At 39.7% G+C, this 14,905-nt stretch overlaps 1 protein-coding gene across 1 annotated transcript in view; it reads left to right on the top strand.

The window, feature by feature from the left end:
• The window catches only part of LOC126185049 (nicolin-1-like), a 148,623-nt gene that overhangs the window by 130,440 nt on the left and 3,278 nt on the right, over positions 1-14,905 (top strand). Inside the window, exon 5 of the mRNA XM_049927803.1 lies at positions 13,811-13,933. Within this exon, the coding sequence (XP_049783760.1) occupies positions 13,811-13,933 (123 nt within the window). The remainder of the gene's footprint in view (positions 1-13,810; positions 13,934-14,905) is intronic.

Genomic DNA, 14,905 nt, shown 5'->3' with positions numbered 1-14,905 from the left:
GTGGGTCTTTTCCATCCGTAACCCACTTTTTCGGCACATACTTGTCCAATGCGTGATTTACAATGTGTTTAAAATTTGCCCATAGTTCTTCCACGTCCATCGTACCGGAAGTAAATGAATTGGGATGCTAATCTGCTCTTTCTAGTAAGAATACTCTCCTAGCCTTCTTGACCGACTTTTTTAACTTTCGTAACCATAGTCGTAATGACAACATCATGATCACTAATCCCAGTCTCAACACTGACACCTTCGACGAGGTCTGGTCTGTTCGTGGCTACCATATCTAAAATATGTCCATTACGCATTGGCTGTCGTTTAGCTGCTCAAGACAGTTTTTGGATAATGTGTTCAAAAGTAATTCACATGACGGCTTGTCTGTACCAGCTGTAATGAATCTATAGACATCCCAGTCTATACTAGGTAGGTTGAAGTCGCCTCCGACTAATATAGCATGATCTGGGTACTTCTGCGATACAGAATGTAGATTCCCTCTGAATGATTCTAGAACTGTCACAGTGGAACCTGCTGACCAGTAATAACACCCCACAATTAACTTTATTTCCCCTAGCCCTGTTAAACGTGTCCTGATAACTTCACAATCACACTGTACTTCGACCTCAGTAGACACAATATTTTTGTCGACGGCTATGAAGACGCCACCTCCTACGGTGTCTACTCTGTCTTTCGGATACACCTCTGTCCATAGTAAACCCACTAACCATCAACAGTACCTGTATGTTGAAAGCTGTCACCCCTTCTATACCAAAATCTTCTTTCAATACAGCCTGGCCACCCACAGATGATGTACCTACAGTGGCAACAGTTGCCTTGCCCAGTATACTGATGGTCTGATGAAGGCCTTCACTGACAGGCACTGAACCCCAAACCTAGGCTCCAGACAGATTTCCTATGTCATATCCTCATGCAGCCTTAACCCACCCACCATCCCCCAAAATCAGCAACAAAGGAGTGACCCCCCCCCCCCCCCCCCACACACACACACAAAAATCACCCTGGACTGGAGCAGCTGAAACATATCCTTCACCAGGACTTTGATTATCTATCATAATGCCCAGATATGAGGGACACACTACCCAAGCTCCTTCCCACCACTCCTAAAGTGATATTCTATCACCAAACCAACCTGCACAACACCCTGGACCACCTCTATACCACTCCCTCTCCAAGCCCTTTGTGATAGGGACATATCCCTGTGGAATACCCACGTGCAAGACCTGCCCAATCCACCTATTCTAGTCCTGCCACAGGCTTACCCAATCTCATTAAGGGCAGGGCCACCTGTGAATGCAGTCATGTTATATACCCAGTTTGCTGCAATCACTGTACAGCATTTTATTTTGGCATGAAAACCAAGCAGCTGCCCACCAGAATGAATGGCCACAGCCAAACAGTCACCAAGATCAAAGCTGACTGCTTTGTGGCACAACATGTAGTTGAGCACATTCTCAAGTTCAATGACTGCTTAACAACCCAAACCATCTGATCCTTCCCTCCAGCAACAGCTTTTCTAAACTACAGAGATGAGAGTTATCCTTGCAACACATCATTCACTCCTACAACCACCCTGGCCTCAACCTCTGCTAACTCACTGTCCACACACTCTCTATCCAACAGTTTCCTCTTCTTCTCTCCAGTCACCCTCCCAATCCAAGCCTACATGTTATCTTCATTGTGCCACACTTTACCAGCTCCAGTACCCTTGTATCACATGCCTAGCCCATACATCTCCCACCCCTCCCTCCCTCATCCCTAGCCAGAAAACCTACTGCCACCCTTAGCATTGTGTGTTCAGATGCCACAATGTAGGTTTTCGAAAACTAGCAAGTTTTCTTCCTCGTTTGTGTGTACCTGTCAATTAATAAACATTATGCTATTTGTGAGTGATCTACTTTCCTCCTAAATCATTTGACTACATGAATGCACAGAAGAACTGTTCATGTTGGGGATGTCCAGTACCCATTTACTGGTATACTCTACAGCAGTGATTCTCAACCTGGGGCACACTCCACAAAGGGGGCATGATAACACTAAATGGGAGGAGGGGGGGGGGGGGGGGGGGGGGGGACTGATTAATTTACTGAAAGGAAAACAAAGCAAAAATCAAAATTGACATTTACACTGATATAATGCACTTACAAATAGGATTGTCTCAGTATTGCACAGTGCATTTCATAACTAATCTTTGAAGACTAAATTAAAAACAAGTTAAGTAATTATTAAGGACACCACCATACACTCCCCTGAGGTACTCCACCAACTTTTCATGCACTCAGTGTTGCAAAATAGCAATAAATTTTCATATTCTTGGTACTGCTATTTTGTCTAAAACTGACATGGTGAGACCGTGGCTGTGTACAATTAATGTAGGTTAATTCTTACAAAGAAGAAAACAGCAACCAGCCACTATTAATACTGCTATTTATTTAGGTAAACAGCGCCATTACCGGTTTCAAACTGGCAGGTTCATCATCAGACGGCTGTTCACATGATTTTCAAGATACATTTTACATTATCGTCCGTTTTTGATTTTTATTATTCCACTGTGGTATAGTATTTTTGGTGTGTTGTTGCCCTACAGTAGAAAAACAGTGTTAGAAGCGCCCTATGTGAAAATAACTAGCTTCTATTCTTGCTGACACTATTTTCTTTATTTTGCCTCTGTTCATGAAAGGGAGTGAGACAGGGTTGTAGCCTATCCCCGATGTTATTCAATCTGTATATTGAGCAAGCAATAAAGGAAACAAAAGAAAAGTTCGGAGTAGGTATTAAAATCCATGGAGAAGAAATAAAAACTTTGAGGTTCGCCAATGACATTGTAATTCTGTCAGAGACAGCAAAGGACTTGGAAGAGCAGCTGAACAGAATGGACAGTGTCTTGAAAGGAGGGAATAAGATGAACATCAACAAAAGCAAAACGAGGATAATGGAATGTAGTCAAATTAAGTTGGGTGATGCTGAGGGAATTAGATTAGGAAATGAGACACTTAAAGTAGTAAAGGAGTTTTGCTATTTGAGGAGCAAAATAACTGATGATGGTCGAAGTAGAGAGGATATAAAATGTAGACTGGTGATGGCAAGGAAAGTGTTTCTGAAGAAGAAAAATTTGTTACCATCGAGTATAGATTTAAATGTCAGGAAGTCGTTTCTGAAAGTATTTGTATGGAGTGTAGCCATGCATGGAAGTGAAATGTGGATGATAAATAGTTTAGACAAGAAGAAAATAGAAGCTTTCGAAATGTGGTGCTACAGAAGAATGCTGAAGATTAGATGGGTAGATCACATAACTAATGAGGAGGTACTGAATAGAATTGGGGAGAAGAGGAGCTTGTGGCACAACTTGACTAGAAGAAGGGATCGGTTGGTAGGACATGTTCTGAGACTTCGAGGGATCACCAATTTAGTATTGGAGGGCAGCGTGGAGGGTAAAAATCGTAGAGGGAGACCAAGAGATGAATACACTAAGCAGATTCAGAAGGATGTAGGTTGCAGTAGGTACTGGGAGATGAAGAAGGTTGCACAGGATAGAGTAGCATGGAGAGCTGCATCAAACCAGTCTCAGGACTGAAGACCGCAACAACAACATTCTTGCTGACACTATTTTCTTTATTTTGTCTCTGTTCATCCTTCGCCTCCATGCCCCCGTCCCCTTTCCAACCCTACCCAACAAATACTTCTTTCCTCACTAAAGAAGTAATGTGTTGTTCTGAAATTTATGAGCACTCTTTTTCTACACTCATTGTTTGTATCAGCAGTGCTGGCAGTTATGCCTTCTGAAATGAAGTACTGTGTTGTCCAGACAGTCTTTCTCATCAAGATTTTAAAGTTAATTTTAGTTATTTGAGGGAATGACTTAAACTGTGTGCCTTCTCACACACATTGAACTCTACTGAAGAACAACTGCATGATGTAAAAGAAATAAGTTTAAATAATAAAGCAAAGAACTTATAATACAACCTCTATGCCAGTTATTTAGACTACACAGAATAAAAGACACTTCACTGTAAATAGAGTGAAATGTGTTCCTGGAAATGTAGGCAATAAAATTACCTACAACTACACAAAAGTGTTTACAAAAGCAGTAAATTCTCAGAAACGAAAATATTATTTAATATGACACTGACACATATATTTGTACTTTGTCACAAAATATTTTGTCTTGCTGTTCTTTTGCGTGTCTGAAAACATAACAGTGACTCATTTAAAATTATATTACATATTTTTCTATCTATAAGAACTACATAAGAGAAGGTGTTCCTGCATTATCATCTAATAATAACTAATACTGACCTTACGACTAATCTTAGGAGAAAGATTAAGAAAAGGCAAACCTACGTTTCTAGCATTTGTAGACTTAGAGAAAGCTTTTGACAATGTTGACTGGAATACTCTCTTTCAAATTCTAAAGGTGGCAGAGGTAAAACACAGGAAGTGAAAGGCTATTTACAATTTGTACAGAAACCAGATGGCAGTTATAAGAGTCGAGGGACATGAAAGGGAAGCAGTGGTTGGGAAGGGAGTAAGACAGGGTTGTAGCCTCTCCCCGATGTTATTCAATCTGTATATTGAGCAAGCAGTAAAGGAAACAAAAGAAAAATTTGGAGTAGGCATTAAAATCCATGGAGAAGAAATAAAAACTTTGAGGTTCGCGGATGACATTGTAATTCTGTCAGAGACAGCAAAGGACTTGGAAGAGCAGTTGAACGGAATGGATGGTGCCTTGAACGGAGGATATAAGATGAACATCAACAAAAGCAAAACGAGGATAATGGAATGTAGTCGAATTAAGTCGGGTGATGTTGAGGGTATTAGATTAGGAAATGAGACACTTAAAGTAGTAAAGTAGTTTTGCTATTTGAGGAGCAAAATAACTGATGATGGTCGAAGTAGAGAGGATATAAAATGTAGACTGTTAATGGCAAGGAAAGCGTTTCTGAAGAAGAGAAATTTGTTAACATCGAGTATAGATTTAAGTGTCAGGCAGTCATTTCTGAAAGTATTTGTATGGAGTGTAGCCATGTGTGGAAGTGAAACATGGACGGTAAATAGTTTGGACAAGAAGAGAATAGAAGCTTTTGAAATATGGTGCTACAGAAGAATGCTGAAGATTAGATGGGTAGGTCACATAACTAATGAGGAAGTATTGAATAGGATTGGGGAGAAGAGAAGTTTGTGGCACAACTTGACCAGAAGAAGGGATTGGTTGGTAGTACATGTTCTGAGGCATCAAGGGATCACCAATTTAGTATTGGAGGGCAGCGTAGAGGGTAAAAATCGTAGGGGGAGACCAAGAGATGAATACACTAAGCAGATTCAGAAGGATGTGGGTTGCAGTAGGTACTGGGAGATGAAGAAGCTTGCACAGGATAGAGTAGCACGGAGAGCTGCATCAAACCAGTCTCAGGACTGAAGACCACAACAACAACAACAACAATAACTAAAGAATGATGATCTATGTGGGCCAGTGATAACAGCTATTCTAATGACAACCAACTTGTAAATATTTGATCATGAACATATCTTTGCCAGCCGGAGTGGCCGAGCGGTTCTAGGCGCTTGAGTTTGGAACCGCGCGACCACAACGGTCGCAGGTTCGAATCCTGCCTTGGCCATGGATGTGTGTGATGTCCTTAGGTTAGTTAGGTCTAAGTAGTTCTAAGTTCTAGGGGACTGATGACCTCAGAAGTTAAGTCTCATAGTGCTCAGAACCATTTGAACCATTTTGAACATATCTCTGTTTGGATATACTGACCACAGAAAGTTTGAAACTGCAGATACTTTCACTGGTGAATGAGCATGACTGTGTTTTTCTTGAGGTACTCTTCTCTCCATTTGATACCAATTGTTTATTACAGACAAACTATGAGAGATAGGAACATATTGCAAATGTCACTGGGTAGAGAAAGTTTCAGAGTTACACTACTGGCCATAAAAATTGCTACACCAAGAAGAAATGCAGATGATAAACGGGTATCCATTGGACAAGTATATTATACTAGAACTGACATATGATTACATTTTCACGCTATTTGGGTGCATAGATCCTGAGAAATCAGTACCCAGAACAACCACCTCTGGCCGTAATAACGGCCTTGATATGCCTGGGCATTGAGTCAAACAGAGCTTGGATGGTGTGTATAGGTACAGCTGCCCATTGTGCTGGCCAGGGCAGCAGTCTAACATTTTCTGTATGCAGAAAGGCCCATACAGGACCTGCAACATGTGGTCGTGCATTATCCTGCTGAAATGTAGGGTTTTGCAGGGATCGAATGAAGGGTAGAGCCACGGGTCGTAACACATCTGAAATGTAGCATCCACTGTTCAAAGTGCCATCAATGCGAACAAGAGATGACTGAGACGTGTAACCAATGGCACCCCATGCCATCACGCCAGGTGATACGCCAGTATGGCAATGACGAATACACTCTTCCAATGTGCGTTCACCGCGATGTTGCCAAGCACGGATGTGACCATCATGATGCTGTAAACAGAACCTGGATTCATCCGAAAAAATGATGTTTTGCAATTTGTGCACCCAAGTTTGTCGTTGAGTACACCATCGCAGGAGCTCCTGCCTGTGACGCAGCGTCAAGGGTGGCAACAGCCATGGTCTCCGAGCTGATAGTCCATGCTGCTGCAAACGTTGTTGAACTGTTTGTACAGATGGTTGTTGTCTTGCAAATGTCCCCATCTGTTGACTCAAGGATTGAGATGTGGCTGCACGATCCGTTACAGCCATGCGGGTAAGATGCCTGTCATCTCGACTGCTAGTGATACGAGGCCGTTGGGATCCAGCACGGCGTTCTGTATTACCCTCCTGAACCCACCAATTTCATATTCTGCTAACAGTCATTGGATCTCGACCAACGTGAGCAGCAATGTCGCGATACAATAAACCGCAATCGTGATAGGCTACAATCCAACCTTTATCAAAGTTGGAAACATGATGGTACACATTTCTCCTCCTTACACGTGGCATCACAACAACGTTTCACCAGGCAACGCCGGTCAACTGTTGTTTGTGTATTCAAAATCGGTTGGAAACTTTCCTCATGTCAGCACGTTGTAGGTGTTGCCACTGGCGTCAACCTTATGTGAATGCTCTGAAAAGCTAATCATTTGCATATCACAGCATCTTCTTCCTGTTGGTTAAATTTCGTGTCTGTAGCACGTCATCTTTGTGGTGTAGCAATTTTAGTGGCCAGTAGTGTACATGTTCGCATGGACACTATTCCATACACTCAACATGAGCAGCATGTATTGCCTGAGTAACATTGAAACTGTAGTCCATTTCACTCCACACATGAATCATGAGGACCCTGTTTATTGAATCGACAGCTTCAACAATTCAATTTCTCAGCTCTTGAAGAGTAGCTACCACATGTGGGACAAAGGCTGTTTTACGCAGCCCCACAGAAAAAAATCACAAAGTGTGAGGTGTGATGACCTGGGAGACCAAAATCAGTGAACAAGGTCTTCATGTCCACCTCTTCCACTTCAAAATCGTGGGATGGTGTTTCTGAGATAACACTGCAGCTCAAAAGGAAAGTGAGGTGTGGTGCTGTCATGCATAAAAACGAAATCATTGAAATCTTTGTGAAGTTGAGGAAACAATCAATTTTGCAGCGTGTCCAGGTATGACATTCCTGTCACAGATTCCTCAATAAAAAGAAACAGAAACAATATAAAACACTTCACTTTCAGTGAGTATCTTTCATGTTCGATAATGATGCCAGGATTTTGTGACCCAAAAATTCTTACATTATGGCAGTTTACTTTACCTGATAGGTGAAACATCGGTTCAGAAAATGTCTTCTGCCATATCCTGAAGAACTGAAATGCAAAATTCATACATTCTGTTATAGTCGCCAAGACACAACTGCTGCAGTAACTGCAACTTGTAAGGCTTCATATCCAGATGTCATTTCAGAACACGCTGCACAGTTGTTTGAGGAAATTGAAGTTCCTGACCTGCCCTTCTTGTGGACCCCTGAGGGCCCCATGCAAATGCATCTCGGATATGCTCAACATTTTCATCAGATGTGCATGGCCAACCAGTGCTCTTCCCTTTACATAAGCAACCAAATTCCAAGAATTCTGTATGCCTGTCATGATCTGCTTGTGCAGAGGCAGCTTCTTGCTGTCTCAGTGGTGGAATGCACACTTTACTTGAACAATGGATTGACTTCACGCAGACTGCAACACACAGAATGATTTCTCTTGTGGTGTAGTCACTATGTTGCTACAAACAAACAGTGCAGGTGTGTCCAAACTTCGAACCTTCCTCAATCCAGTGGCATGTGCGATGTGTTTCTGTCTTTTATAGTTTGTCTGTGATATGTAATTGAAAACTGTTCTTTCTTTTTGAATCACACTGTACTTTATTTATTGGAAGTAGATGGTTCATTATGACAGAATCATTTCGTGTACAACAGTATGTTTGTAAGTGTGTTTTTCATATCTACTTCCTGATCAATAAAATCATAATGCTGACATAAATAGTATTTTGGAAAACAACTAAAAACCATAGCAGTATTTCTGACACAGTATGGCACCACATTGTGGGCAATAGACATGTTCCTGTAGGCTTCCTGTGTAACTGTTTCAATTAGATTTGATGCTGCAAAACATTGAGGGTATAGTTGTGTAGACATCCCAACATATGGCATCCACTGATGAGGAAGGTTTGGCAATTCTAAACATTGTGTGATCTAACTCAGCCTTGTTAAAATTAGCACCAGAAGTCTGTTGAAAAAGAGGGAATGAAATTAGCATCTCAAACTTACCTGAGATGGTAGTGCTGTTGAAAGGACAGAACTCTACATATAAATCCTGTCAATAACTACTATAAAATGTATGATACACTATACTTTTTTTTACCATAAATCAAGGTTTCTTCCAGTCACATTTGTGAATCAAGCATGGAGGAATGATTTTTAGTACACCTCCATGCAGAATATTATGAGCATAATTTTAACTTCGCAGCCTTTATAGGATAAATACATTGGAGACTGAAGAATATAGTTTCTACATTAAAGCCAATTCTTGGGATTTTATAAGTACACTGTTCTGCGACAAATGGTGACTGTCTTTGAATGCCAGCTGATTAAGTACTTTCAGCATTTATGTTATGCTCTGAAGCCAATCGAATTACCATTTATATTGTCTCCATTGTATATGTTCAATGTCTACTGTAAATCTGACCTTCATATGGATCACACATACTTGAGCAGTTTTATAGCATGGATGGTACAAGAGTTTTGTAAGTGGCCTTCGGACAATATGGGCTGTACTGCAGTTTTCCAGTATGCTCCCAAGATATTTAAGTCTCAATTTGCTTTACTCACTGTTGAGCTTGTGTGTTTGTCCCACTTCACAAATACACACAGTGTTACTACTAAGTATTTGTACTGCATAAAAAATTATAGTTGTGATTCATTAATTATGCTGGTACGGACTACTGTATTTTTACTTTTCATTAAGTGCATAACTGTACTTTTGTTTGTTTTAAATCATAATGGCCCATCATTACACCACACATATTTTTCAACAAATAACTGTAAATTATTACAATTTTTATCTTAAAAAATTTCTTGATAGGTAATCACACTGCCTGTGAAAGGTCTGTGATTTTAAGTGACACTATCCACTAATTCATTGATTTCAAGTTTTCTGGGACACCATCACATATTACTTCTGTGTTTGTACATAACAAGCAGGGCAGCACAATGACATTCTATCCAGCATAAAATTTCCAATTGAATTGCAAACCTGGTTAGACATGCTATCCAAATGAATTTTATTTAGCAGATGTCAGTGTGGTGCCAAATTGAAAGCAGTCTAGGAACACCAATTTCACTTAATTATCTTGCACTTAAGATGTCAACTATGAAGAATGTGTGGTGTTTTTCATATAACATGTGTTTCTGGGATCCATGCTGGTATCTATCTAATTTTTTCCAGGTCATAATGAACTCAGGATGTACTCTACAATTGTGTTATGAATATTGGTGAGTGAAGTAATATTGTAATTTTGCAGATAAATTCTGTTGCTTTTTTCCTACATGGGTGTGATCTGTCCTCATTTCCAATAAAAAGTAGCAGTTCCCTGCTCAAGTAATATTCAATAAACTGTTGACAAATGTGGCAATAATTTACTCATAAATTTTACCAAGTATCAGAGAGGAATGAATTGAGCCTTGACACATCGTTAGGTTTCAGCAATTGTGTTGGTTTTCATTGTCATTAATACTGATTATTTCCACAGGACAACAATTAAGTGATGAAAACATTCCACAATTTTCATTTGTGGATAAACATTTGAAGAAATAATTCAACAATTTCATTTTGCAGTTATTTATTTTGTTGTGAATGTCAGTGTAACAATATGGATGAACATACTGGAACACATCAAAAATGAATTTATTTATTTACAGTGTATACAGTATTGAGTATATGTAAATGTGTATCCTGTAGTCTCTCTTTGTTCCACTAGTACTGGTTTAGAATGGTCACTAGCGCCTGAGTACCAATAACATCATATTTGGTTCATAAAAGTTATCAGTGACGTGATGCTAGGTTTGCAAGATCTCCCTGCACTATTGTCCATATGCTCGGCTTGATCTTAAAGTAATCTGAGGTGGAGCTCAGATTGCAGCAGTTTAAAAATATGTGTGGACTAATCACAATAATTGCAGCCAGTGAGATGATGCGAATTCGGCACCCTCTGGTGGCATGTGTAAGTAATACCTAAAAAAACTACCTAAAAAAACATTTCACCCGATCAGTTATGCCCCACACACACACTACTAATTGCCCCTCAAAAGCATAACTGTGTCCACTCCCATCAGTCATGGCTTCACAACAGAAAAAAAATACAACACTGAAACAAAAAAACACAACACTGAGAACAATACGTTTTGGCAGCTTCAAAGCAGTGATACCAGTAAAACAACTGTTCATTTCTCCAATTGTACCAAGTCAAGATGAATATAGGAACTTCTTGGACATTTCTCTGTGGAGTATTTTTTAAGGAAGATGAACCATTAAGCAAATAGCCACTTTGTTTCATCAGTCTGGCCAGAAATCCCATTGCAACATCTATTAAAAAAATACACACAAAAAGGCAAAAAATGGAAGAACTCAGTTGCTAGATGTTAACTGTAAACACACAGTTCATGAACCGATGAAACATTCCCAAAACATCAGCACGGAGGAAAGAAAACTTTTTCATAATTTCAAAATATTATTCCTTAGTAATTTTGTGCTTTTGAAAACTTGTTGATTTTTGTGTGAAAGAGAAACTGAGAAAGGGCAGTACAGAGCTTGCCTTTATTCCAGGAGGACTTACTTCACAAGTAATTGGTACATGGTATATGAACTGTGTATGTTGATTACATTAGACAGATTTAGGGAAAATGCAGAAACATGACAGATACAAATAAAATTATTATATGCATTTGAGTTATAACAGATGTTAGTTTTGTTTTAAATACAGAATGTACCTTCAGCACAGGAGGTAAGAGCCAGTTTCAGAATCCTCTCTTATGGATGACTGCTGCTTTCCACAGTAAATATTTTGTATTCTGTAGTAGTCAAGGTTCTGAAGAAATGTTCTTACTTGATGAAATAGTATGTATGTTACTAACTTTTTTCACTATTATAACATTTTTAGTGAAGCCTGTAAGATAAATGCACTTCTCATGATACAGATAGTTGCTTCCCAAAGGAAGGGCTGGAATGTGGTGATATTTGGTATTAATGTAAAGGTATGATCTCAATAATCCTAAAGATCAATATTTGATGTGCTATAAACTCAGGAACAACTGAATAGGAGATAGTTGCTGAACTGGAGAGTCTTTTGTCAACCTAGGGGACAGAATAGTGTACAACATCATGTGACCAGGGTGTTGACAGATCCTCTCCTCGTTATTGATGAGGGAGTTATGGGCAAGATTTATCAATATCAGAACATTTGATAGTGGCCTACTGGACTGGAAACTGCATCCATAAAGCTGTGCTGGCAGCTGCTTTTTTTTTATATACCACTGTGTCAAGGGTATACCATGGGTATCTTGATTCAGTGAAAACTGATGCTGCTGGAGTCAACTGTTATGGGTGACTACATTCTGATGGCAGGAGTTGCTGTTGATTATCAGTTATTTCAACAGCAGATGGATAGCCAATAACATACTGTTGTAATTCAATGATTAATCACAACAGCTGATGGATAGTCATATCATTCAGAACCACTTCATTACTATGCAGTACAGGTGCTACTGACACACACATAGGTCTTTACTCATCATATGTCACAGGTCACAGAAGACTAGCACTGTTCAGGTTGATGGTGAAGATATTCTGGTTTACTTGGGATGAAATGGGGCCCTTGAGACATATGCCATCATACCTCACTTGCAATCAATACAGAAACCTATTTTCTTTGTTTGCATGGCCATCTTCCGCAAAAGTTGTTAAAATCTGTTGTTATTAGTTTCGCTGTCTCAGGCTGACAGCAAATTAATTAAATGAATGAGTGACCACAGAAGATGCTTTATAAATAAAAGCAAAATGTATCTGGTGTAAAAAAACTCTTTAATTAATTGCAGTCTGCTTAAGACAGAGAAACCAATATTAACTGACAAAGACCTATTGTCCAATCATATGTACATTTGTTCCACTACAGTAACTTGGAGACAAAAAGCATCTTCAGTGATGCAGTACACCACCCCATAGCTCTCAAATTATGTCAGAATGATTTGAGGAGCATTCAACAAAGCTGATGGTGCTTGTGTGGTCCTAGAGGCAACTTTAATTATGTTCTTCTGCAAACATCACGGATAGCATCAATGTGCGCACTTTGGACTGAGCTCTAACCATTCACTGTGATTTATGAAGAAAAATGTGGGAAACATGGATCAGGAGGGCCCCCCATCTCTTTTGGTGCCTTATGGTGTTCATGCCGTAATGTGTCATTGTGACTGTCGTAACGACTAAGAATACTGTACACTAACAGATATGCATCATTAATTTAATTGTTCACATGTGTACATACATAAACATGTAGCATATCTGTTATGGCATTTGATTGTTATGAGGAAAGGTAGTCAGTCAGATGTCATAGGATGGTGCTTTACAGATCCCTAAATGTGTATTGTGACAATCCTTACCATACAGCCTGAATATTGCTTACACTTCCTGCACAGCTTATGGTAGGTATATACAACAGACAGCATGCCTCACACTTTGAAATGGCAGACTCGCAATGTAGCTGTCTGTGGAAGAGAATCCACAACTTTCACATGATGTATTGCAGATGATCTGATGTCCTTTGGCATTGCAACATTAGTGTTGGTTACTTCCTTACTCTTCATCATCACAGAGGAAAATGAAAGACGTCCTCCATAAACTGTACAGTGTACATTACGAAGTTGGCTTGTGATATGTCGATTCCCCCTTTTGGAGCCTTTTAATTTGAACCTCTCTTGGACAGTAAATGTTCCCATTGTTTGCAAACTGGTTACCAGAAGGAGACACCATAGAAGCAACAGATTCCAGTACTAAAATACAGTCTGGCAAGTACAGTATACAGGTGAGGGACCACCTAACTGTTATCCAAATGCATGGCTCGCTAACAATCTTGAATAACTAGGATACCTGACTGCCTGGAAAATATGAAACAAGTTTCAGTCATTTAGGTGACTTACTTCATGCTGTAACTTTTAAATTCATGTATGTCTAATTGTCTTATCAACATGTGTAAATACTGATTACACCTGCTAACATTCTACAGGAAGTGTCTCTTACAACAGTGATTCAGTGCCAGACGGTAGAATCACTTAAGTGGCTTGCATGCAATGATCAGCGAGAGGCGAAAGAGCAACGTGAAGGACCAGCTCAATTTAAAGATGTGCAGGTAAATTCAAATGATAATTTCATTTTGAGGGAGAGAGAGAGAGAGAGAGAGAGAGAGACTATTAGTGACTTAAGGAAACCATAGGTAACTTAAATCCAAATTGTAGGATCAGTATTTGAACCCCCATTTCTTGAAAATGCCAGTCCTTAACTACTGGGTAACCTTGTTCAGATTAGACCTACTGTTCATGATTGTTTGCGTTAGTTACTGATGTTGCAGCAATATCACCATGAACCTGGCGAACTTTGTGAGTGCTAAAATAGGTGATGTACTTTTAGATTATGTGGTTGTCAACAGAAATGTAAAAATTGCTGAGAGACCCAACTGATAGTAGTAAATTGTCAATCAAGTTTCAAATGGTTATGGCTGATATCCAATTTACCAGCATAAGGTCATAGTTCAAGGCATAATTGTCTGTCTAATGTTTTGTCTTCCAATGCTGGACACATCACCACAGGCTTTTAATGACTCAGAAAGCTGTTACAGACTGCAAAACGCTCAGCAGGCCAAACAGTTTATATTTCTCCATGCAACTGTCAGTTTATGACATCATTAGACCAATGCCTAAGCTTGCGGAGTTGTGCCAATATTGCTACGGAGTTTGTAGTGGGGAAGAGTTGGCACTGTTTGTTGTATTTAGCAATGTTGGGTTGGGTTGTTTGAGGGAAGAGACCAGTGAGGTCATCGGTCTCATCGGATTAGGGAAGGACAGAGAAAGAAGTCGGCCGTGCCCTTTCAAAGGAACCATCGCGGCATTTGCCTGGAGTGATTTAGGGAAATCACGGAAAACCTAAATCAGGATGGTCGGAACTGTCATCCTCCCGAATGGGAGTCCAGTGTTTTAGCACCGTACAGCCCAAAACTGGTCTAATTTCAATCCTCCTTCATTTCTGTTGAAATTGTTTGTGCGCTTTTGAATTTCTATGGCCTCTCTGTACATCCTTGAGTAGTAATTATTAGATCTTGTTAAAA

This window comes from Schistocerca cancellata, chromosome 4 (genome assembly GCF_023864275.1).
Source record: "Schistocerca cancellata isolate TAMUIC-IGC-003103 chromosome 4, iqSchCanc2.1, whole genome shotgun sequence".
Taxonomy (NCBI): domain Eukaryota; kingdom Metazoa; phylum Arthropoda; class Insecta; order Orthoptera; family Acrididae; genus Schistocerca; species Schistocerca cancellata.
Note: the sequence above shows the minus strand (reverse complement) of the source record. Positions and strands in the feature narration are given on the sequence as shown.